The sequence below is a fragment of the Mustela lutreola genome, chromosome 2 (assembly GCF_030435805.1).
Source record: "Mustela lutreola isolate mMusLut2 chromosome 2, mMusLut2.pri, whole genome shotgun sequence".
NCBI classification, from domain to species: Eukaryota; Metazoa; Chordata; class Mammalia; order Carnivora; family Mustelidae; genus Mustela; species Mustela lutreola.
In genome coordinates this window covers 184,620,497-184,646,913 of record NC_081291.1, presented here as the reverse complement: position 1 = coordinate 184,646,913, position 26,417 = coordinate 184,620,497, and the positions used below count along the sequence as shown (strand labels likewise).

At 36.7% G+C, this 26,417-nt stretch overlaps 1 protein-coding gene across 4 annotated transcripts in view; it reads left to right on the top strand.

Annotated features, from left to right (window-relative positions):
• HTR1F (5-hydroxytryptamine receptor 1F) overlaps positions 1 to 24,996 on the top strand; it is a 159,284-nt gene extending 134,288 nt beyond the window's left edge. For all 4 annotated transcript variants that reach the window (XM_059164429.1, XM_059164430.1, XM_059164427.1 and 1 more), the window contains one exon: positions 17,205 to 24,996. In XM_059164429.1, the coding sequence (XP_059020412.1) occupies positions 17,251 to 18,348 (1,098 nt within the window). In that variant the 5' untranslated portion in view covers positions 17,205 to 17,250 and the 3' untranslated portion in view covers positions 18,349 to 24,996. The remainder of the gene's footprint in view (positions 1 to 17,204) is intronic.
• The last annotated feature ends 1,421 nt before the right edge of the window (positions 24,997 to 26,417 follow it).

Below are 26,417 nucleotides of genomic sequence, written 5' to 3'. Positions count from 1 at the left end.
AACAGATATTAACTATGATATTCCAGTACAAGATGCTGCACTAAATTATGCCCTGTTCAGAACTGAGAAAGCAGTAGGGAAACCAAGTTTTTTTATCTCTTAGCTTTCACTACCTCAAGATTATTACAGTGTTAAAATTGAAGAGAGTAGGAATTGGAAAAAAGGATAAGGATGATATTTGGAGAAAGTTATAGATTTGCTGAGAGTTTACCTCCACTTTCTATAAGGAAGTGTGTTTAGAGGTGAGGGAGGTTTGGGGGTAAGGGTGAAGACCTCATGTCAAACTGAAAGAGAGGAGCTCAAGGGAGCTGCCCATTTCTCCTACAGTTTGGAAAACTAAGACTGCTAAGAGACCCACACCTGGAACATCCTCAGGTTGAGACACTGTTGTTGGCCAACTGTTTTGCCACAAACCCAGCAAAGGGATTGCTGTGGAAATGGCTTTTTATTAGACAATGGACAAATAATTATTTTATAAATATTGATTGAGGTCCTATTATATATATCAGGCACTGATCTGGGAACTTGGAAGATACCAGTATGAACAAGACAAAAAGATTCCTGCTCTCAACTCAATTAGATAAAAGATTCCTACTCAAATCAATTATAAGGGCTAAGAATAAAAGAACAAATAAAGCTGATGAGGAAGATGAAGGGGAAAATTTCATCCATAAGAACGATGAACAGTAAAGGTGGGTTGAAATACTAAGTAGAGGGTGCCTGGGTGGCTCAGTTGGTTAAAGGCTCTGCCTTCAGCTCAGGTCATGATCCCAGGGTCCTGGCATTGAGCCCCGAATCCGGCTCTCTGTCCAGTGGGGAGCCTGCTTCCTCCTCTCTCTCTCTCTCTCTCTCTCTCTCTCTCTCTCTCTCTGCCTACTTGTGATCTCTGCCTGCCAAATAAATAAAATCTTTAAAAAAAAAAAAATTAAGTAGAGTGGTAGGACTTAAAGCAAAAACTGGAAGGCGGTGATGGAGTTAATTAGCCAAGTGGTTATCTCCGGTAATAGAGAACAACTAGGGCAGTTGTTTCTACTTCAGCATGTGTCCAAAACCTTTAGAAGCTTTAATACACTCCCAAAGTTTCTGCTTCAGTGTCAGGAGAGGAGATGAGAATTTGCCCTTCTGTAAGTTCTCACCTGATGCTGATGCTGCTGATCTGGACCTGCATTTTGAAAATCACTGAATTAGGGCAAAGGCCCATAGGTGGTAATGTGCCAGCTGTGTTCAGATGCTTCCCTGTGAGGACTTCCCAGAGAAGAGGGTAGCTGGAGCCATTCTGGAAGAATTTCACCCTGGAGGGCTACCTTCTGAGGCTGTGAGTTGAGCAACAGAAAACCACAGGCTAAGGGAGAATTTTTGTGACCAACTGGACAAGATCACAGTTCAGCCTTGAAATTCTCATTTGACTCATTAATTCACCCCTTCCTTCAAGATGCTACCTCCTCCAGTTGTAATCTAAACTTGTTTCCCAATTGGTGTCGTTATCATTTGACTTTAGCTATCTGCAAATATCCTCATTGTACTTCTCCCACAAAAAGTAAATAATCCAACATATATTTTCCATTATTATACCAGGGGAGCTGAGCATTGGGGCACCTGGGTGGCTCAGTAGGTTAAGCATCCCACTCTTGATTTCAGCTCAGGTCATGATCTCATTCGTTCTGAGTTTGAGCCCCACTTCTGGCTCCACACTCAGTGGGGAGTCTGCTTCAAGACTCTCTCCTTCTGCCCCTCCCCTGACTTGAGCTTGTGTATGACCTCTTTCTTTCTCTCTCTAAAATAAATAAATCTTTTTTAAAAATTATACTGTAGTTAGGAATGATGCCCAAATAGCATTAAACGATACACAGAATACTTTCTTTCTGCCTCTGATCATTCCCTTTTTACTCTCTATAGCAACTGTGCCAAATATTCCTCTTACCCTTCATGATCCCTGCCTTCTCCCCCTCAACAGATGACTACATCTCCTGTTCAGAGAGAAAACACATCTACAACACACAAAACCTCCAAGTTCCTGCCATTTTCCACCCTTTCCCAATACATATGTGCTCACATGTTCACTGGCTACAAAATTATTTCCTTCACTTATCTTCTTTCCCCTGAACTATACAAAGTATTTAGGAAGGTATTTGACATAAACTAATGTGCTCAAATAAGTCTGGTGCTGCTGCTTCTTCTTCTTCTTCTTCTTTTTGCTTTGCTTTTTACTTTTTGAGAAAAATAGGTAAACACACACTGAGTATAAAATTTTAGAGTCTCTTTCCAAACTGTCTTCCCTATTTCTTTTTTTTTTTTTTAATTTTTTATTTTTTATAAACATATATTTTTATCCCCAGGGGTACAGGTCTGTGAATCACCAGGTTTACACACTTCACAGCACTCACCAAATCACATACCCTCCCCAATGTCCATAATCCCATCCCCTTCTCCCAAACCCCCTCCCCCCCGGCAACCCTCAGTTTGTTTTGTGAGATTAAGAGTCACTTATGGTTTGTCTCCCTCCCAATCCCATCTTGTTTCATTTATTCTTCTTCTACCCACTTAAGCCTCCATGTTGCATCACCACTTCCTTTCTACTCCTAGTTTCTTGTATATTTTTCCAGGTACAGTCTATATATAAATAAGCAACTATATTCATACATATTCTTTATGTTTTTCTTCTGCTTTTTCACTTTAAAATATGTTTTAGAAATCTTAGGTCAGGATATAAAGAGCTTACTTATTCATTATAAGTCTGCACAATAATTTATTTGTCTATATGTATTGATGACACATTCATTTATTATACATGGAAATATATTCATAGGATAAATTCTTAGAAATAGAATGACTATATCAAAGGTTATCAACACATTGTCTCCATGGGTTGTACCAGTTTATGGCAGCAGTGTATAAGAATAATTTAACTTTTTTTTTTAAGATTTTATTTATTTATCAGACAGAGATCACAAGTAGGCAGAGAGGCAGGCAGAGAGAGGGGGGGGGAAGCAGACTACCCGCCAAGCAGAGAGCCCAATGCGGGGCTTGATCCCAGGACGCTGGGATCATGACCTGAGCCGAAGGCAGAGGCTTTAACCCACTGAGCCACCCAAGCACGCCAGCAGTGTGTAAGAGTAAATGCTTCCCTCAGTCTCAATCAACACAGAGTATTTTCCATTCATTATTCATTCATCAGATTTTTTTTGAGTGACTATTATGAGCCAAATTTTGTACCAGGCCCAGGAACTAAAGTGTTGCTCTTATACAGCTTACATTCTAATGAGGAAAGGTGCAATAAACAAATAAAGAAATGGCAGTTGAGTTTATAATTTAACTCTTCACTTTGCCTGAGAGCTTATTTCCCATGCTGCATAAGTATACCAAATTACGTTTGTGTTTAAAAAACAACAACAACAACAACAACAAATTTCTCAATCCAGAATTTCTGTCTCTTATTTTTACCTTTTCAAAAGTTTCTAGATTTTAACTTTTTTCATCAGTAATCAAACCTCTTAAAAGAATGCTTCATATGACTTTCTCCAATTCTTCATCTTCCATTTATTCTTCAGCGCATTGCCTTCTTCAATCCCTGTGATTTTATAGATATGTAGGGATTCAGCTAATAATGTATGAGTTCAATTTCCAATCCAGATTTGCCTTCTAGATGATTCCATACAGGTTGTCTTATATGTTAGTCTAAGTGTATTTGAAACTATTACTTTCATCATGACCCTATCCTTTTCCCTTCCCGCCAAACCTCCTTTTCCTATGTTCCCTCCATGTATATGATGTCGTCATCCAACTAGTTGCCTTTCATGGAACACAGGAATCATTCTAGGCTCCTCCTTTCACCTCAAGCTTCACCGCCCCCCAAATTAAGTTAACTGTCAAATCCTGACATACACTAAAATAGGGTTTAAAACCGTTTTGTCTCCTCATCTCCTCGTTCCATTCCTAGGCTGAAAACTCATTGTCTCTCACCTAGTCTATTTAATAATCTCTTTTTATTTTTTTAAAGACTTTATTTATTTATTTGACAGACAGAGATCACAAGTAGGCAGAAGCAGGCAGAGAGAGAGAGGAGGAAGCAGGCTCCCTGCTGAACAGAGAGCCCGATGCGGGGCTCGATCCCAGGACCTGGGGACCATGGGAACATGATCTGAGCCGAAGGCAAAAGCCTTAACCCACTGAGCCACCAAGGCACCCCTATTTAATAATCTCTTATCATAGACTCTAACCTTTACCCAATTCTGCCTCATATTCTTCAATGGCTCTGCATGGCCTCCAGCATTATGGTACATAAAACTCTTACTTCCTGACCAATTTTTCCGCCTCAACAGTCATATCCAATCAAATTATCTCCTACCATACTCCTCCTGATATTATATCTTTGCAAAAAAGCCTTCACTGCAACCTACTACTCCCAACCTTCTATTGATCGAGGAAGCTTTTTTCCAAGTCTTTGATTAAATTTAAATTCCTGTGTAAGGTCTTTTCTGGTCTTTCACAGCAGAACTGCTGCAGCTTCCTATGAATGATCATGGCTTCTTTCTTACGTATTTATCAATGTATGTATCACACAGTACATTTCAGGTTATAAGAACTGCCTTGATTCTCAGGCTTCACATGGTGGCAAAGGCATTTCAAGAAATCTAAACTTAAATAATCATGGCTAAATGTCCAGTAGAAAAATTAGAATTCCTCTTCTTCAGAACTACAAAATTACCAAGACTCACTTGTTTTTGGTACATGCTCACTACCAAACTCATCATTGTTAGTTATAATCATTCCCATTACCTGAGCCAAAATCAAGAGTCAGACTATTAACCAACTAAGCTACCCAGGTGCCCATGACATATTCATTTTTATATCCAGACTGTCAACTACAATGCTGAAACAAAATTAATATTTGCTCAATAGATAAATGTGTCTTTCCCCAACTACTGTTAAACAATAGAGTCCTTGATATCATGGGCTGCATCTTTCTTTTTTAAGAAGATTTTATTTATTTATTTATTTATTTATTTATTTATTTATTTATCTGATAGAGAGGGAGAGATCACAAGCAGGCAGAGAGAGAGGGGGAAGCAGGCTCCCCACTGAGCAGAGATCCTGACACAGGACTCGATCCCAGGGCCTTGATATCATGACCTGAGCTGAAGGCAGATGCTTAACCGACTGAGCCACACAGCTATCCCTGGGCTGCATCTTTTATACAAATGCATGTAGAACCTAACACACATTGCATTACTTAATTAATTTTATCAACTGATGCTCAAAACTTAGGGAACAAATCAGGAGGGTCAACCATTGTGCTTTCCAATATTTTGTCATTCTGTCCAGATGACAGCTCTGATTTGTTCTAGGCTAAGTCACAACTAGGTAATATACAAATCACCATCATTTAACCATACCATATCTGAAACATCCAACAAACTCTTTGTAACTTGTTGGTAATTTTCTCTAAAATATATGACTTTACTGGAGTAAATTCTAAGTACAGGCATTAAGATACTTTTAATCTAAAGATAATAATAACCACTACTGTAGTAGTAAACAAAGTAGAAGAAGGGTAGAAGTGACTGAAGTTACTGAATGAGAACTTGTATTTTAAATTATAAAAAGCTGGCCCAAAAATCTTGGACAAGAGAAAAACTATTTCGTAGCAACTTCTGTATTCTCAGATGGAAAAAAAAAAGTTAAGTCAAAGTACATGAAGAGGAGTTCTCCTTTCTTGTTATTCAGATATAGACAGATTTCGCATAATTATTTTGGGATCAAGTCTCAAGATGTTATTATCTTAACCTTGTGCTTCAATCTGTATTTTTGGATTTCAGGATAAATTACTGTGTAAAACACAGAAATATAAGATATTATATTCCATAGCATTATGTAAAGCCAACTAAATACAATGAAAATAGAAATGCCCATCTTATTTAACATTGTGGCTACTTTATACTGTACATTTAAAGAAAGCTAGTGTATATTTAAGCTAAACATGTTTTAGTCAATCACTGCCTATCTTATCCAGGTTAAAAAGTTAAGCTTTTCCTCATATTATAGTTAATAGCCTATAGTTAATAACCAGCAGACTGGAAGACCAGATTATGCCTAAGCAGAGCTCCAAGTAATGGCTATATAATAAATACCTGTCTTGTGTTTCAGTGCTGAACACTCTATAATATCATTAATTGAAGATGATCAATCAATTACCCAATTTCAACTGACAGCAATTAAGCACTTATACTGTTACTATATTATACTTTGTATACCAGCCCTAACAAGCCAGTGGTGTCCAATAAATGTCAATATTAAATATTTGTTTCTTTAGATACTCAGTTAATCAAAGTGGTAGTTACTAAATTTACCAAATACAATGCTGTAGTTTATAAAGCTTAAGTAAAGGGGGTCAAAAGAGAGAAAGTGAATTAAAGATGAAAAAAGAAGAGAAATACTTCCAATTTAACATATTTACAAAAGAAAAATAGAATAAAATGGAAAAGCATACATCCCAATCATGTGAAATACCTTTCATCCCATTAGTTACATTTGCATAAAATATAAGATATAATAGTCTAATGTTTTTCAAGCACTGGCTAATAAAAAAAAGCAGAGAGAAAAAAAGAGATCATTGTGCTTTGCCAGCGTGGTGCAGTTAACTAGTTATTATGCACTAAAAAGATTGAAGTTGTCAAATTAAAAATCATCACTAAAATTAGATCTCTTTTAATCTCATAACAGTTTTCACTGAGTTTTAACACATCCCAAGCATGTGATTTTTTTTTTAAGAAAATAATTTACCATGACATTTTGATTTATGTTCAGGTAAATTTAGCTATTTTCTTTCCACATTTTAAGAAAGACTTTGTCCGATCTGATATTTTATTCTAGATTAAGAATATAAAATTACGTATCTGGATTAAGATATTTACCAGACTGTTAATAATTAATTTGAGAAAGAAAGTTTTTAGGGGTGACTGTGTGGTTCATTTGATTGGTTGTCTAACTCTTTTTTTTTTTTTAAAGATTTTATTTATTTATTTGACAGAGAGAGATCACAAGCAGGCAGAGAGGCAGGCAGAGAGAGGAGGAAGCAGGCTCCCCATCCAGAGAGCCCAATGCGAGGCTCGATCGCAGGACCCTGAGATCATGACCTGAGCCGAAGGCAGCGGCTCAACCCACTGAGCCACCCAGGAGCCCCGGTTGTCTAACTCTTGATCTCAGCTCAGATCAAGGTCTCAGGATCATGGGATTGAGCCCCACCCTAGGCTCCGTGCTCAGCAAGGAGTCTGCTTGAGATTCTCTCTCTCCCTCTCCCTCTCCCCTTCCCCTGCCCCCATACACACTCTCTTTCTCTCACGCTCTCTAAATAAACAAATAAATCTTCTTTAAAAAAGAACATTTTAGGGGCACCTGGGTGGCTCAGTTAAGCCTCTGCCTTCGGCTTAGGTCATGATCTCAGGGTCCTGGGATTGAGCTCTGCATCTGCTGAGAGCAGAGAGAACTCTGCATCTGCTTTCCCCTCACTCTCTGCCTGCCTCTCTGCGTACTTGTGATCTCTCTCTCTCTTTCTATCTCTCTCTCTCTCTCTCTCTCTGTGAAATAAATAAATTAAATTAAATTAAAATCTATTTTTTAAAATTCATCTTTAAAAAAAAGAAAATTTAAAAAATATTCTTCATATCTAACATATAGAAAATTCAGCTTTTTAGTATCTTTCCAGTAAAGGTACAGAATTTCTAGATTCTTTGTCTAGTTCCTGGTGATAGGCACTTATATAAGACATATTATATCCAGTATCACTATGGAATAAACTATTTGCCTTATTGAATACTCAAGAAGAAGTAATGTCAGGCAAGGAGGAGAGAAAGATCACAAACATATTCTTTCAAAATCTGATCTCTAGCTTGCTAACCCATTACTTGTTTTCTGTTTTAACTCAAATATTAGAAGAATACATCATTTCTCACCCACAGTAATTGCACATTGTTTCCTCCCACTACCACCATCTTTTTGTAGGATTAAGAAACTTTTGTGGAATTAGACAATGGTGGTAATACAGATACTATAAAATGAAGACCGAAGTAAAAATAAAAATACCAGAATACTTTTCACCTTGTTATATACATTTAATGCCTTCACTAATGCTTACTACAGAGGACAAATATAAATACTGAGTTTATTAGGGGCTAGGACCTAACGATTTACATTTAATCTTCAACCACACTTTAGAAGACCTGAATCTTACTATCTTCACTTCACCAAAGAAGGCGAGTCTTTGAAAGTTGAAATGACTTTTTGAGCTCATACTAGTAAATGGGGAGACAGGCTTCAGATGAAGATCTGTTTAACTCTAGCACTGTGGCTTCTATTCACAATATGTGATAGTCTCTTAATAAACTGAAACCCCAGTTTCAGAAATAAGCATCAGTTCTTACTGCCCTCACAGCCCCATCCCTTCCATATCCTCTATCCCTCCTCTGCTCATACACATACACACATTTAGCTTCTTCCAAGGTAGGTTTCAGCAACAAATAAAAGAAGTAATGTAACATACTGAGTTTGTGCATGTGTATTTGCTTCCTTTTCCATAACCAGTACTTTTACAGATGGTTTCACAGTTCACTGAATGTAGTGCAGTTTTCCCTAAGATTTTTCATTGTTGCAGTTTGTTTTTCCATTTTTAGCAGACTCCTATGCAGGTGTCTCTTAAAAAAAATAACCAGAATCATCCATGCAATGAAATATGTGAATGTGTAAATTTCATTTAAAATCAGAATTGCTGCTCTTTCTAAATATATTTAAGATTCAGTAAAAGTCAGTTAATCCTTCAATGGTTAAAACTGTTTTCATTAACGGTCTTAATGAAAATATTGCTTAATATTTTCAGTATTCAGTTATGGCTGTTTTGGTTATTAATTCCTAACAATCACCTAGCAGTATATCTGCTTGTATTAGTCTGGGCCTGGTCAGGGAAACAGAGTCACTCAATACATTCCTGTAATATTAATTAATTAATGAAGACATTGGAGTTTAAGTTAATATGGAACACCAAGGGGGGAAAAGTCAAGAAAGTCAAAATTTAATTCCACCCAATTGTTGCCTAAAGTCAAAGGAGACACTGAAGCACCTTAGCCCAAAGCCCCTAAGTAGGTAGTTCTCAAAGACTTTCTTGGAAACTGTTGTAGCTCTCCAAAAATCTGAGAAAATTCCCAACAATGGTTTCCAAGAGCACACAGAAGCTGCTGTCAATGTTTGACCATGCGTCTGTCTGCAACCACCTTCAGATAGTCATCAACCACCCTTCTCTTCTACTTCCCAAACCTTGTGGTAATTCCTCTCACTATCAAATTCTAAAGCCAGATTTAAAGAAGCAGATTCTGGGATGTAGTTCCTTACTACTCCTTACTCTGCAGGTACTGGGAGCCCATGGTGATGCCAAAATGACAACAAACAGTCAAGCATAGTCCATCCTTGTAAACTTATCAGCAATACACATGACATTGGCTTTGAAATAAGGTACTATATTGAAAAAACAGTGAGAAGACTGTTAGTGCACAAACTTTTGGTGGCTGAAAAGGAGGTGATGAAACCCTCTTGGAGACTAGAAGGGAAGCCCATGTTTTGAAGTAGCGAAACAATTTGTAAGTGTGGCCTCCAGTAACCTGAAAGGTCAATGTTCTTGATGAACTTATGGATCTGGCCAAGAGGCAAAATGTTTCAAGTGCCAACTGACAGTTTTTTAGCTTTATGTAATAAGCTATGGAAAGCAGGAGAGGAATAAAGTTTACAAGCAAAATTTAGAAGAAATATATAAGAATCAGGACTTGTCAAGATAGGAAAACAAACCTATTTCCTATCACTGATCTATCTAGATAGCAAAAGATTGTCAAAATAAAAATGGCCTTAGGATGAAGAATAGACAAGGGTATGGTCATAAAATAATTTATTAGGTTTCAGAAAGATTTAAAGAAGTGCCTAGTGAAGTCCTCAGCTAGGCAAAAAGGCTTCTGAAAATCTTAAAGATGTGGCCCCATAGCCCTAATACTCTAGGCAAAGTAAAGAGAAGCCTGTCTTGGAAAATTATGCATGTGAAATGTTGGGACCTGTCATGACTTCCAGTCAGATTCACAAAGTTTTTAAGAGAATTTTATTTATTTTGGACCAAAGGGGAAAGATACAGTTCAAAATGAAAAGATTTTCTATAGGCAGAAAGCACACTGTGAAGTCTACTTAGTTGTAAATCCAGACTATTTCTCATAGAAATACAGGATCTCTCAGAGCAGAGTCAAGAACCCAAAGAAGGGATTCAAGAGCCACAGTGGATTAGAGAACTAAATTAACAAGTAGAAGTGGATCTAATGAGGGTATATTTCTAACCCTCAGAATAGAGCATTCTCACAGCATTTGCCTGGGTGGGCTTAAATCAATGGCTGTTATGTACCTCCATTTCCTCATCTTTTTGAGATGTGTCTGTGTGTGTGTGTATTTTAAGTTGATAACAACTTAAATTTGAACACATTCTGAAACTCTATTTTCGCTCTTTCCCATGTTTTATATTTTCAAAGTCACACTTGGTATCTTTTTATTGTTTTTTTTTCCCCTCACTAATTATTATATTTTAATTTTACTAATTTTGTCTTTTAACCTTCACAATAGCTTTATAAGTTATTAATACACTGCCTTTACTATATATTTACCATTTCCAGGGAGATTTTTACTTTTATGTATTTTCTTGTTATGAATTAGTGCTATTTCTTTTCAGCTTAAAGAGGTTCCTTTAATATTTCTTGTTAAGTGGCTTTAGTAGTGATTAGCTTCGTTTGTCTGGAAAACTCTATATCTCCCCTTCAATTCTAAATGATAGTCTTGCTGGATAGCAATAAGCAATATTCTTGGTTTCCCTTTAGGACTTTAAATATGTCATGCCACTCTTTTCTGGCCTGCAAAGTTTCTGCTGAGAAATCATCTGTTACCTTTATGAGGGTTTGCTTTATATAAACAATTTTTTTTTTCTCTTGCTACTTTTAAGATTCTCTCTTTATCTTTAACTTGTGACATTTTAACTATAATGTGTCTTTGGTTTATCTCTTTGGGTTCATCTTATTTGGAACTTTCTGGGCTTTTTGGACCTGGGTGTCTGTTTCCTTCTATAGGTTAGGGAAGTTTTCAGCCATAATTTCTTCAAATAAGTTATCTGCCCCTTTTTCTCTCTCTTCTCCTTCTGGGACCCCTATTATGCAAATTTTATTCCACTTGATGTTGTCCCATAGGTCTCTTAAGTTATCTCCATTTTAAGAAATTGTTGGTTTGTTTTTACTTTGCTGCTCTGTCTGGGTGAGTTCCACTGTTTTCTGTCCCATCTCACTGATCTGTTCTGCTTCATCTAATTTGCTGTCGAAACTCTCTAGCATATTTTTCAGGTCAGTTATTGTATTCTTCAGATCTGTGACTTCTACTTGATATTTTCTTATATTTTCTATCTTTTGAAGTTTTCACTATGTTCATCCATTTTTCTCCCAAGTTAAGTGAACACCTTTATGATGATTACTTTGAATTCTTTATCAGGTAGATTACTTGTCTTCTTACCATTAAGGCCTTTTTCTGAGGTTTTTGTCTTCTTCTTTCATTTGGAACATACTTGTTTCCTCATTTTGCTTCTATATTTTAGGTGAAATAGCTCTTTGCTCTCTCTCTCTCTCTCTCTCTTTCTTTAAGGAGTGTCCTTATATAGATGATGATCCTTCTTGTTCAGCCTAACTTTTGGTTCTCTCTCAAACCTTTGTGATTGTCTAAACCACCTGATTTATTCATGATATACCCTAGATGTGAAGGGTGTGCCAAGACCTATTGGTGATCCAAAGGGAGACTCTCATTTAGCCCTTAGTTTCAGCCTGATTGGAAGCCTCACCCTGAGGCAATACCTTTTAAAGTATGCAAATCAAAATCCCTGCTAGCCTCTGGACCAGGAGATCTGGAGGTATCCCCTAGGTAACAGTTCCAAAAATTGGGACTCCAGACGAGTGTGAGGCTTCTTTCTGAGAGGTCTCTTCAGGCTAGAGGGAGGCTGGTGGGTGCACAAGCATAATTTCTCCCTGCTTATATTTTGCAACCACTTCCTTAGATTCTAGTTGTGTGGGAAACCTGAAGCCTGTCCCTTAGGCTGAAGTTCCAGGCTAAGAAAATGGACTTTTTTCACAGAAAGTCTGGGGTTGCATTTCATTCTGCTGTCTTTGTAGTGCCTTAAGAGGAGTGGCCTGCCAAGAACTGTCTTCTGTTGTTACATTCCCAGGAGCTCAGGAACCGCAGCCCCCTCAACCACCAGGGCTAGGCAATTAAAGGGTGTCCTCTGTGTGGATTGCATGTGCTTGTTGGCCTTAGCTAGGAAGCTAGAGTGCATGGGGTGGAGCACTCTGACAGACCGGGATCATGACCTGAGCTGAAGGCAGAGGCATTAACCCACTGAGCCACCCAGGTGCCAGGTCCCTAAGTTTTCTTATCTATGAATGAGAAACAATAATTGCACCTACCTCAGGGAGCCTGGGTGGCACAGTCAGTTGAGTCTCTGACTCTTGGTTTTGGCTCAGGTCTGATCTTAGTTTTGTAAGACTGAGCCCCACACCAGGCTCCACGCTCATCAGGGAGTCTGCTTAAAGATTCTCTCCCTAGTCCTCTATCCCTCCCCCATCACTCTCTAAAATAAATAAATCTTTAAAAAAATAATCTCTCCTGCCTCATAGATTAGCAGTGGGGATTAAATGAATTAACATATGGAAAACACTTAGCACAGTCCCTGCAGAAGTAAACACTCAGAAAGGATAAATATTATTATTATTCTAACTGAAGCAGCCAACCATAGGTTCTCATGAGATCTTGATTGAACTGAATTTTATTTTCTTGCATCTTTACAATGTTGTTATTAAAACTATTTTCGTATGACATCCCTCCCCAATGTTATTTACAATATAAAGTAAACCAAACTATGCCTCTGTGAACTTATATTTTCATATGAATGAAATATATTTGGATATCAAGATCAAACTGATAACTGAACATAAACCGGCATTAAGAAAAAACAAACAAACAAACAAAAAAACCTGTGTAAATGGAGGAGCAAATGCATAATGTGGCTAGACCAATAAATTGGCAAATATTCACACTGAGTAAAGCCTGGGTAAAATTTTCTCTTTGTTATTATCAAGAAGGCTACATATAATTAACGGGACAACAGGCTCTACTTAACAAGGAATCCTGACTATTTCCCAGTGAAGACATTCAAAATAAAGAATGCAATCTATGTTCTAAGAGTAGGAGAAAAATGTGTGACAGTCTATGTCTCCCAAAGGTGGTCTCCAGCACTGTAAGGACTCACAATGGGAACTTAAGATGTAATGGAATAGGAAAGAATCTGATTGGAGGTCATGTATGAATTAATTTCAGTATGAAATTCTGATTGTAAGTGGCAAGGCAAATAAAACAAAAAGAAACCCAATTGTGATTGCTTATGTTTGTTTTCCTGTTTTCTTTGTTTTTGATAAAAACAAATATCAGAAGATTAGTTTTCTAAATTTAGTAATGGTAAGATTTCTGGGACGCCTGGGTGGCTCAGTTGGTTAAGCAGCTGCCTTCGGCTCAGGTCATGATCCCAGCGTCCTGGGATCAAGTCCCACATCGGGCTCCTTGCTCAGCAGGGAGTCTGCTTCTCCTTCTGCCTCTGCCTGCCATTCTGTCTGCCTGTGCTCGCTCTCTTCCCCTCTCACCCTCTGATAAATAAATAAAATCTTAAAAAATAATAATAATGGTAAGATTTCTTAGAAACCACAATCAAATTTATATGACACATTTTGATATTTTCCTTAGCATTAACTACCATTTTATTAAACTTAATTTAAATGCTACAGTATAGTTCTTAAGGGATTCAGTTGAATTACCAAATAATTTATCTGCTAATTTTAAGCTGGCCCATCTACCAACAGAATTCATTTTTACTATGAAAACACACATAACTATTTCCAAACAGTTCTTATATTTCAATATTCCATTCAAAATGTGATTTCAGAATTACCTCTTGAACAGACTCTTATGTCAAAACTGTTTAACAGGCAAATTAAAGTGGAAAGTTAGTTTTGGTTATAATATGAAAAATGTCAACACTTTTAAATCAACTCTATAACACTAAATAAACACTAGATAAATTCCCAAAATGCTAAATAATTAATTAAGTAAGTAAACACTAAATAACCATTGTTGGAAAGAATGAACCAATCAGGAAAATATTTAGTTTTTTAATTGAATATTTGGTAGAAGTTTTGTATTTTTTTTTAAATATTTCATTTGTTTATTTGACAAACAAAGATCACAAGTAGGCAGAGAAGCAGGCAGAGAGAGAGGAGGAAGCAGGCTCCCTGCTGAGCAAAGAGCCCAATTCCGGGCTGGATCCCAGGACCCTGGGATTATGACCTGAGCCGAAGGCAGAGGATTTAACCCACTGAGCCACCCCTGAATATTTGGTATAAGTTTTATGATGAGAGAATGGGGGGAGGGGGGATTAGAGAGAAGGCAGAAACTAATTAATCTGCCATGTTTCTAATACGTCTAATTGGCTTACAGTAAGTGTTTCACCTGTGACCATTGACTGCCTAAACATATTTCCAGGGAAAATAGCTTGAGACTGTTGAGGTGCACTGATATTGAAAGCACATAGCAAGGATTTTCATGACAATCATGATGGTATGGATGATCACACCATTATACCTCAGGCCCTGGGATCCAGTATGGATTTAGGAAATATAGTCATATGAGTCAACTCTCACTGCAGGCTAAAAAGAGTAGAAATGATGTTGGGGAAGGGGAATAACAGTCCTAGAGCAGGAGGTCCAAGAGCTGTACTGCAAAAAGAGGGCAGTAAAAATAATCACAGAAACATCACAATAAAAGGTAGAGTAAGATCATTTATTTGGAAAACTCCAAGAAATAAGTTAAGAATGTGAGAAAGATTCTGAGGAAGTCATACACAAAAATGTCAGAGCTTCTCTCAATTGAAAGGAAATCACAGATGCTAGAGCAGTAAAAGGATTAGACAGACAGCTGAGTAATGGGCATGTTGAGTTCTCCCCAACATTGCGTTCACCCTCACACCTGCATTTCTAACAAGGTCCCAGGTGTTGCTGCTGCTGTTGGTCCAGGGCCCCAGCCCAGTTTTACTGAATCTCTAATGTCAAAGGGTGAGACCCAGTAATCTCTGTTTTGACAGTCCTCATCCTGGTTCTGAGGCCAACAAAAGTGGGGAACCACAGGTTTAGAATATCGAAGGAAACTTTGGCTTCTATTCTTTATCTGGAACTATCTTAGTTGCCCTTTACAAATGGACATGTTTTGACATAAATAATGTAGATTTATAATTCCTTCTCAATTGCACACAGCACAACTACTCATTTTCTGGGTAGCAGGTATTTAAATTTCTTCTGCCATTCAATTCGCTTAGAAGCAAGCCATCAGCACCAGCTTTCAAAGAATATCAGAAAATAAAAATTAAATTTAGTACTGGTAACCAAACACAAGTAGAATACTAGATATGCTGTACCTCTAGGTTTCATTATACACACACACACACACACACACACACACACACACACACACTTCACAGGAAGTACTTAATATAATAATATTAAGTATTTTAAAGTATTGTTTTATCAGTTCCAACAAATGAAACATAAGCACATTAAGATAAAAATAAGTAATATGAGGGTACAGTAATAAAGCTTCAGATTTCTGTCCTCTCCATCTTTTCCTAAGATACAGGTAGCTGCTAAAGAATTATTTTAAAAAGAGGGGCAGCTGGGTGGCTCAGTCAGTTAAGCATCTACCTTCAGCTCAGGTCATGATCAAGCCCTGAGTTGGGCTCCCTGCTCACCAAGAGTCTGCTTCTCCATCTGCCTGCTGTTCCATCTGCTGTTCTCTCTCTGTGTCAAATAAATAAATAAAACTATTTTTTTTAAAAAGTTATTTAAAAAGAGAGAAAGACTGATGCAGAAAATAAATACATAAAAAATACTATCTTATAAAAAAGATTAATCCTATTATACTCCAATTGCTGTTTGACTTATAATTAAGCAATAGCATGAACTGAAGCAAAACTTATAAGCCATGTTTGAGGTATCCTCTTTCAGGTTACATGGTCCTTACAATGGTGACTTGTAAAGAAGAATAATTTCCATTTCAGAGTGAGTGCCATTATAAGCTCTCCATGCTGGCAAGTTCACCTTGTTAAGTGAGTTACTTGGTCATATATGTCACTGTATTAACGGGCAGTATTTTATGACTATTTGATTCCAACTAATTTTATTTCATCTTTTTAAACCAAATTATCTACTTATATCCACAAAGACTACTAAACACTCTGGCATTTTCTTAATTTCATTAAATGATCATAGAAAGCTAGGGATATTTTTAAAATATTTTATTTTTGTTTATTTCTCTTTTTATAATCTTTATATTCTGACATTAAATACATTAAAAATTCCTCTAGTCTCCAAGAGCTCAATGATAATGTCCTCAATGTAACTTTGAATTAAGTATGAAATTGTTTATGATTTTGAATACTGCCTTTAATATGGTACTTTCTTTAATTACATTATATAAAGCATAAATAGATATTAATGTCATGTGCTATTAAACTTTATCTCCATAGATGAAGGGAAAACCATAGCTAGGAATAATATAGTTTTTTGTTATGTTTTGTTTTTTAAAAATTTTATTTATTTATTTGACAGAGAGCGATCACAAGTACGCAGAGCAGCAGGCAGAGAGAGAGAAGGGGAAGCAGGCTCCCCCCACTCCATGTGAGGCTCGAGCCCAGGACCCTGATATCATGACCTAAGGCTGAGGCTTAACCCACTGAGCCATGCAGGCGCCCCAGAATAATATAGTTTTTAAATGCGATTCTATAATGGTACAGATTTTACTGAGTAATAGGTTAAGTTTACTCATAAAAAATTATTTTATTTGAGCTATATTTTAAGAAATGTTTTGAAAGTTATTGTTACTGTTCTCATCAGAATTTAATTAAATGAAAGGAAAAAGAAAATCTATAATCTAAACTCCCATTTTTTAATCCATAGAATATTCTGGGAAACATACATATATACTTTTAAAAATTCATTCTGAAAGGGAGAGAAAAAATTTTAAAGACTTCTCTGAACTGATTTTCTCCTCCTTTGTTACAGGTATCCATTTTTTCAGCTATATTAATCTTTTAAAACAAACAAAAAAATGGATTTCTTAAACTCATCTGATCAAAACTTGACCTCAGAAGAACTGTTAAACAGAATGCCATCCAAAATTCTGGTGTCCCTCACTCTCTCCGGGCTGGCACTGATGACAACGACCATCAACTCCCTTGTGATTGCGGCAATTATTGTGACCCGGAAGTTGCACCACCCAGCCAACTATTTAATTTGCTCGCTTGCAGTCACAGATTTTCTTGTAGCTGTCCTGGTGATGCCTTTCAGCATCGTGTATATTGTGAGAGAGAGCTGGATTATGGGGCAAGTGGTCTGTGACATCTGGCTGAGCGTTGACATCACGTGCTGCACGTGTTCCATCTTACATCTCTCTGCTATAGCTTTGGATCGGTATCGGGCAATCACAGATGCTGTGGAGTACTCCAGGAAAAGGACTCCCAAGCATGCTGGCATTATGATTACAGTTGTTTGGATTATATCCATTTTTATCTCTATGCCTCCTTTATTCTGGAGGCACCAAGGAACTAGCCGAGATGATGAGTGCATCATCAAACACGACCACATTGTTTCCACAATTTATTCAACATTTGGAGCTTTCTACATCCCATTAACATTGATTTTGATCCTCTACTACAAAATATATAAAGCAGCAAAAACGTTATACCACAAGAGACAAGCAAGTAGGATTGCCAAGGAGGAGGTGAATGGCCAAGTCCTTTTGGGGAGTGGTGAGAAAAGCACTAGACTAGTCTCCACTCCCTACACAGAAAAATCTTTATCTGATCCATCAACAGACTTTGATAAAATTCATAACACGGTGAAAAGCCCCAGGTCTGAATTCAAGCACGAGAAATCTTGGAGAAGGCAAAAGATCTCAGGCACAAGAGAACGCAAAGCAGCCACTACCCTAGGATTAATCTTGGGTGCATTTGTGATATGTTGGCTGCCTTTCTTTGTTAAAGAATTGGTTGTTAATGTCTGTGAAAAGTGTAAAATTTCTGAAGAAATGTCAAATTTTTTGACATGGCTTGGATATCTCAATTCCCTTATAAATCCACTGATTTATACAATCTTTAATGAAGACTTCAAGAAAGCATTCCAAAAGCTAGTACGATGCCGATGTTAAAGAAAGTTTATCATTAAAAGGCTGGGGATTTCTTGAGGGGAAGTAACGAAATGGATGCCGAATAATAAAGCATTTAAACTTTTAGAAGGAAATAAATTAAAACTACTAAAATTATAAGAACATAATTTATATTTAACAGCAACAAGACTATAAATTTACTGAGTAAAAGATGTTTCTTTGACCATCATTCTAGAGTACTCAAATGAAAAGATAATTTATTGTTTATAAACAATAATTTCCCTATGCAATTGTCCCTAACAGGCTAACTGGAAATATATATTATAATAGTTATTATTAATAACAGTGACTTTCCAGGTTTATGGCTTATAATAGTTACAGAAAAGTGTTCACTTCACAATATCTGTAATTTCTATATAATCCTATGGTTTTATTATATGATTCTATTATTTTATAGAAAAGATAATTCACCACAAAGCACACATTTCTCCTACCTAACCACTGTCCCCTCTTCATCTTACCCTGGGAAAAAACAAGAAGGGGAAGGAGCAAACAAGGCATCTTGGGGTGTCTGGCTGGCTCAATCAGGAGAGCATATGACTCGAGCTCAGGGTTGAGTTTGAACACCACGTTGTGTATAATGATTACTTAAAAATAAAATCTTTAAACAAAACAAGACAAACAAACAAACAAAACCAAGGACTCCTAATATGACTGGAGGAAATGTCAAAGTCAGAGATTGATACTGTCTTAGTATTTATATAATAAAGAGTATTCATAAAGTTGAGTTGGGCTTTGCCAGATAATTCTGAATACAGAACTTGTACACATTTGACATATTCTTTTTGTTCAAAACGAATTCCTAGGATAATATTTTTTAACCATGTATTACCAACATATGAAATCAAAACCTTAGCCTAATAAGAGTAATTCAAAAAGGGTACAGGGGAGGTGTTCTAATTGCCCCATGTTTATTTAGGAATCACATTTAAGGCACTAAGTGCCCTAGGTTACTCACCATAGTTACTATATTCCTAATGTGTTTTTTAAAATACAAAATAGATTTCGTTTCTGTTAATATTAACAACCTCAGTTGCTAAATAAAATGTCAGTGGTACTTGGTACTGCAGCTGTTCCATATCTACAATTTAAAAATTATAACCGTTAAAAAAACAAAAAATAATAAATAAATAATCCCTTTTATTAGAGGGAATGTTACAGGAGTTCTTAGAACTGCCCACTGACTTCCAAAACATCTCTCGTTTTTCAATTGGTAGAAATCGACAGGCAAAGATTCATATTATGTTAATTATAAATATATTTTTTAAACATCTCCCAGTCAGTTAGCCAAAGCTATGCCATAAGTTTCTCTATTTATTCTCTTTCTTATAGAAGAATTTAAAAATAAAATAACCATGCTTCAGAGATCTCATTCCATTTGAACCAGCAAGTTGATAGGCTGCCTTCTGGAAGGCATACACCATCAACCAAGATCATTTGAAAAACAATACATTCCTTTTTTTTAAGGTACACTTTTATGTGTATTTTAAATATTGTTTCCTGGTCAGATACTTAAGAATACATCAATTTTTGTGTATATCTATGACACATTACTCTCAATCTAACAAATATTTACAGTTCTCATTCTGTGTAGGGCATTGAGATACAGAAAATAATGAAACGCAGTTACTTCCCTTAACACATTTACAATTTAAAAGGTGAAACACACTGGGCACCTGGCTGGGTAGATCATACAACTCTTGATCTTGGGGTCATGCATTCAACCCCACATAGAGCTTACTTTAAAAAATAAGAAGATGAAACAAAGAAACAAATGAACATTATAACAGAAAAGAAAAAACAAAGCTCTGGCATGGAAGTTGTGTGCATAATTATGATGATTCAAAGGAAAAGTTGATCACATCTGGTTGAGAAAAATCAGCAAAATTTCATAAAGAATGTATCTAAAATAGATAATAAATAGCATTTGGCTAAGAGAAATGGAAAAGCATACTCCAGGTGGCGGCAACATCAGGAGTGAATCCTGCCAGCATTTCGTGGGTCTTGTTCATGAAATAGCAAGGAATTTGGCAGCTCCTTAGGACAAAAGAAGAGATGAAAAGAGAAATTGGCCATTATTGTCACTGACTTTGAGTATCAGAAAAGGAAGTTTACGGTCAATTTGGCTGTCTGTCAATGAGTGGTCGCTGATGTTTTTAGTAGAAATATTACAAGTTTAGGTTAATTCTAAAAAAATATGTATGTTTTAATGGATTTGAGCAGAGAGGGTACAGGTGACAGCGACTTCTTGTTAGAAAGCATATCAGTAATCCACATAAGAGGTGAAGTTCTGAACTTGATTCTAGCCATGGGAACATAAATAAAAACACAGAAGAGAGACAGTAGGGAAAAAGAATCTATAGAATACAGCAAGGACGCTAACAAGCAGATAAATGCAGAGACACTGAGATAACTTGCTCTCAACTAAAATGAGCTCAAGAGGGGCACCTGGGTGGCTCAGTGGGTTAAAGCCTCTGCCTTCGGCTCAGGTTATGATCCCAGGGTCCTGGGATCGAGCCCCGCATCGGGCTCTCTGCTCCGCAGAGAGCCTGCTTCCTCCTCTCTCTCTCTCTCTGCCTACTTGTGATCTCTGTCTGTCAAATAAATAAATAAAATCTTTAAAAAAAAAAAAAAATGAGCTCAAGAGAAGGAGCCTGTTGGTGAAATGGTGCCTTGAGTTAAACATTTAAAGTTAAATGTTAAACACTTAAAGACTTGGGAGAGCTCACAGGCATGGCTGAGCAGGTCTGGCCCAAGTGAAAATGACTCAGTTTATCTGCGACTACTGGCCACCTCTTTCATCTTCCTTTCTTCTATCTCCTTATGCTGTGCTGACAGTCCAAAGCCTACTCTAGTCCCTACCATTTTCTGCTTGTTCTTCTTGCCGCTTCTCACTAAAACTTGATTGTGATTTATTCATTCAAAGACCTTGCTAAGTCAGAAATAATCTATTCAAGTAATTTATTTACACCCACCTCAGAAATTTATTTAGGTATATGGGAGAGCTCTAAAAGACACACAACCCATCCACCAGAAAGAGCAAATCTCATGCAGGTGAGGCTCACCCGAATATACATACTACCTTCTCCTCGGATCTGGACGAAGCCTCAAATCCAGGGAAATGATACTAGCAAGTGACAGGGAAATTAAATCTCCCCTCAGAGCTCAGGGAGAATCGAGTTTATTATTTCTGTGTGTATGAAATACGTTCTTAATCCAAAGGGGCCATAACACATTATAGTACTTATCACTTCATCTTTGTATTTCCTCCACATGCTGAAGGTACAGATCATGCCACTCCCATGAACAAATATAAATGATTTCTCTTTGATCTTTAAATGGTAGGTAATGTCAGGGCTAATAATCTGCCATTTCCACATTAAAAAAAAAATAAAATAAAGGCCCCACAGGGCATCACTGAGGCCAAGTCACCTAACTGAGGTGTAATACCTAACCTAACTGCAGTTTCAACCTCCACCAGAAATGTAAGTTTTAACTTATATTTAGTCAGGAATTTTCTGATAAGCACCAATGAATGAGGTAATCTGTCACCTGGGTCCTCTTTGTCCCCCAAGGAAGATGAAGTAATCTGCATAAGACCTCCTGCTTTTCCCCCTAAGGGAAAGTGACCTTGCCTGTTACAATCCTTTTCTTTTACTAATAATTTCCTCCCCCGCCTTCTTCCTATGAAAAACTTCCATTTCATGCAATTCCTCAGAGCTCCTAATTCATGAATCATTTAAGAAAGTCAATTTGATCTTCAAATCTACTCAGTTGAATTTCTCTTAACAGCACTTTCTTTGAAATTTATGAAGGATGTACTTCCCTGAATATATAAGATGTATTCTCTTAAGGAAAATTCCTCAAGTCACTAAAAGCTGAAGATTTTCACAGAGTATTTTCACATCTATAACAAATGTAACAATATGATAATGTATATATTTAACTGATAAGTAGAGAAAGAAAATATAAGTATCATAGAATGTGGTTAAATATTAGATTAAAAAAGTTTAACTTCCTGCTACAATTTCAAATACACTAGCATCAGAGATTAAGTGGAGGTTTTATTTTTGCTCTGCTTTTTCTAAATATTTTCAGGTTAAGGATATATAAAAGGCAAGGACAAAAATATCAAAGGAAGACTGAAAGTCAAACTACTAGATATGAAATTCAGTTCAATACATCACTATGTATAAATCATGTTTGAAAATCTGCTTCTGGTTATGAAGGACTATCTTTATTTTACTGCTATAGGAATATGGATTGCCTACTTTAATACTTTTTCTGTTGGTTTTGTTTCACAATAGGCCTACGGGGTCAAATTTATAGTATACACAGTTTATCCAGGCCCTGGCAGCTGATGGGTCTATCTTTAATGTAGGCCCAGTTCTCATTTTGTATCTCTAAAACCAATCTTTTCCCTTTCCTGGTGCAACTTATTTCCCTCCCCCACTTCTATTCCTGAGCTCTAACGGTGTGCAAGTTTCCCGTTTGCAAGTCAAGAAAAACTTCTTTGGGGCTCACTTCCAAATCCTTGCTTATATGAGTTATGTCACTTCCAAACTTTAAAATTCCCTTGGTATATGGGGCACCTGGGTGGCTCAGTCAGTTAAGTGTCTGCCTTTGCTCAAGTTATGATCTCATGGTCCTGGGATGGAGTCCTGCATCAGACTCCCTGCTCAGTGGGGAGGCTGCTTCTCCCTCTCCTGCTGCTCCCCCTACCTGTGCTCTTTCTCTCTATCAAATAAATAAAATCTCTAAAACAACAAAGTAAGGTAAAATAAAATAAAATTCCCTTAGTAGAGTATAATCCTCATATTTGTTGGCTCTATCCTAAGCTTGTCCCTCTGAAGCAAGAGTTTTGCTACAGAAAACTTTTCTTGTTGTCTGTTTTGCAGAAAAACAAAATTTTGTCAAAACAGACAACAACAAAAAAAATGAAATATTAATTGAAAGCCAATTACTAGAAAATGTGTTGTCTTGCTCTACCAAATTTTGATGTGAAATATTGTTCAAGAGCAAACGATCAAAAAAAGAGTTCTTGAAATGTCTTCGATGCAAAAAAGGTGGTTTTATTAAAGCATGGGGACAAGACCCGTGGGCAGAAAGAGCTGCACTGGGGTTGTGAGGGTCAGCTGATTATATACTTTCAAGCTGGGAAGGGTTTAGGGAAATTGTAAATCTTTAAGGAATTTAGAAGCAAGGCTTTCAGGATTTTGAGGGGCTAGCTGTAATTAAAATAATGTCTTTCACTACTGTCTGCTAAAACCTTAGTCATGAGACCTTCGGATGTGTATCTGTGGGCCATATGTTTGGAGTAGGGTTGCTAACATACTTCTTGGGGGAAAAGAGATAAAGGAAGTCTCCAAAGGGATTTTCATAAGTTAAAGACTTACACAATCCTGGAGGTAGGGCTAACATCAGCTAAGGTTACCTTTTGCCTCTACCAAAGTGTACAAGTGTTAACAATGAGTTAGTTGAGCTCCTGGAGGAAGGTCATTTTGCCTGTCTCAGTTACTTGACAATAAGCAGTTAAGTTGTAAGGAAATTTAATTTTTTTTGTTTTTGTTTTTGTTTTTTTGCTGTTGTTCTCACATCAAATATCATGAAAGTAAGGGAGCTTGTATGCTTCTTGTTGACATGCTTTCCTCTACATCAAGGAATGAATAGTTGCCTCGTGAATTTAGACAAGAGCTTTCTTGACTTACAGTCAGAGAATCGGGTTTATTATATTGCAGAGCAAGGACTGAAGGATTTTTCCTTATTATATTCTAAAGTCCTTCAGAAACAATCATGTTCAATTCAGAATGTGTCCCCATTCATTCCTTTCAGAGAATGTGTTCCTAATATCCTCCTAATAAACTCAAATGATCACATTCAGACCTTTATTCACCAGAAGATATTTCTAAAGGCAAGTTAATATTTTTGACATGAATAAAGTAATATTTTCTCATGATATTGTGGTAGTTTTTCTTGGTCTTATGAATCAGTATGTTTTCTCCATTATTTAAAATGAAGTTGTTGTTGAAAAAAATGTTTTCCAACATTATAATAAATGTGTGGTTATTGATATAGGACGTCTTCTCTGTATAAAACATGATAGTAGTACTTGAAACCCACCGGCAAAGATAAAGATTTTTCAGAATTTATACTCTCTACTTATGCCAGGAAGCATAAAAATTCTGAGGGAAAAAAAATGTGTAATCTCTTTATCAATAGTAAACAACAATGTCTTGTCCAAGCAGCCTTTCAGTAAAGCTGGCATTTAGTCACAGGTCTGATTTCTACCTTGGAGAGTTTCCACCTCTGCAAGGGCAACTAAATGACCTTATTGATTTATGTCCACACAGCAAAGTTTGCTGTGTCTTTCCTCCTAGTCTCACCAATAGCCTTTTCATGATGTTCTATGAATATTCCTAATTTATATGTAATTGATATTCACTCCTAAAAAGTATACTTATTGTATCATCATATTTTATATTGAATCATTATTAATTATTATAATGTATTATGTTGTTGGGTCTCCTGCTTTGAGATTTCCTTTACCCCAATCCACTTAATAAATAAAAATTTTGCTCATCCCCACCCCCCTCCACACATGTATACATCAACAATTTCCTCCTTGTGTTGGTTGTCTTGGCTATGATTCAAATGGATCTATGACCCTAGTAGAGGAAGAGAGAGAGACTTTGCAGATGTTAAGAAGGACTGAACTAGGAAAAAATATATATATAATATATATATATTCTCTTTAGCACAGCACATGTTGAGCTTGAAGATGAAGGAGGAAGTGGAGGAAAGGGAGATATTTTAACAGAAAGGCAGAAGAGTAATTCTAGTATCAGATTTGTAAAACCAGCGTGCCTAAGAATTACCTGAGAGGCTAGGGTCAGAGTCCAGAGATTCTAAGTGTGTGAGTCCAAAGTGGAGCTGCCAAAATCTGAGTCTTCAGCAAGATTCTCCACCTATTGTAACAAAGATGGAGCATGGAACTTTCCTAAAGACTGCTTGAAAGCTCTCAGCTAGTTAGGTGTTTTGTGGAACAGAGTTAATAACTCAAAATGAAATTTTACCACCATTTCACTAGTAGAGGACCCATCAGAATCGAGAAAACTACTTTGTGACTACATGAGAAGCACCTAATATAAAACTGAACAGAAGTAAAAGTCACATCAGCATTGCTGAGTGTATTATAAAGCATTCAGTGAGGAGGAAAAATTACCTACTAAAATCTATTTTCAGTCAGTATTTACTTAAATTCTACTAGGGCAAAGAATACAAGCTTTTCAACATATATGAAGCAACAATTCAGAGGAGCAGAAAACTCTCTAGATTTGAAATCAGCAAAGGAGAAAATGGGAGCCCTGATTCTGCTAATCATAGTCTTGATGCTGAGCAAGTTCCATCTACCCTTCTTGCCTCACATTAGTCAAAGGCTAAGGGGATAGAGTGAAATAAAATCAACACTCTTTAAGAATCCTGAAGGACTACAAAATGTAAATGAGCATTCTTCTTCTCTATGATAGGTCTGGAAAGAGTCAAAGTGCATTTGACATGGCAACTGGTCTTTTACATTGTATGTGAGTCTGGAGAGGAGCAAGTGCATGATGGCCTCCTGATCCTGGCTCCCCCTGGAAGCTCTATCCTGGGTAGAGCCGTAATTCCAAACAGCCCTCTCTGCAGCTACAGAAATGCTACCCTATACGGCCTCAACTTCCTTCCTCTATTCTGGCATTCCTCTTACCAAAAGCCTGACATCATCAAAAACATGTTGAGCTTTCTAGAAGGATGCAATGCAATCCTCCTACCTTATTAAAATCATCACTACAATTATTCCAGCACTAATTTCTTCAACCAATAGATTCCAAGGTGATTTCCCGTATGTTTCAGGATTAGGGTTTTATTTTTTTAATCTTTTAAACACTACAGGAGAAACTTTAGATTGAAACAAGAATTCTAAGTTGATGAAAACAAGGCCGCCAGGCTTAATTTTTGGCTCTACTGAGTGTAAGAAAAAGATTACTAATTTATAATAAGAATATTAAAATTTA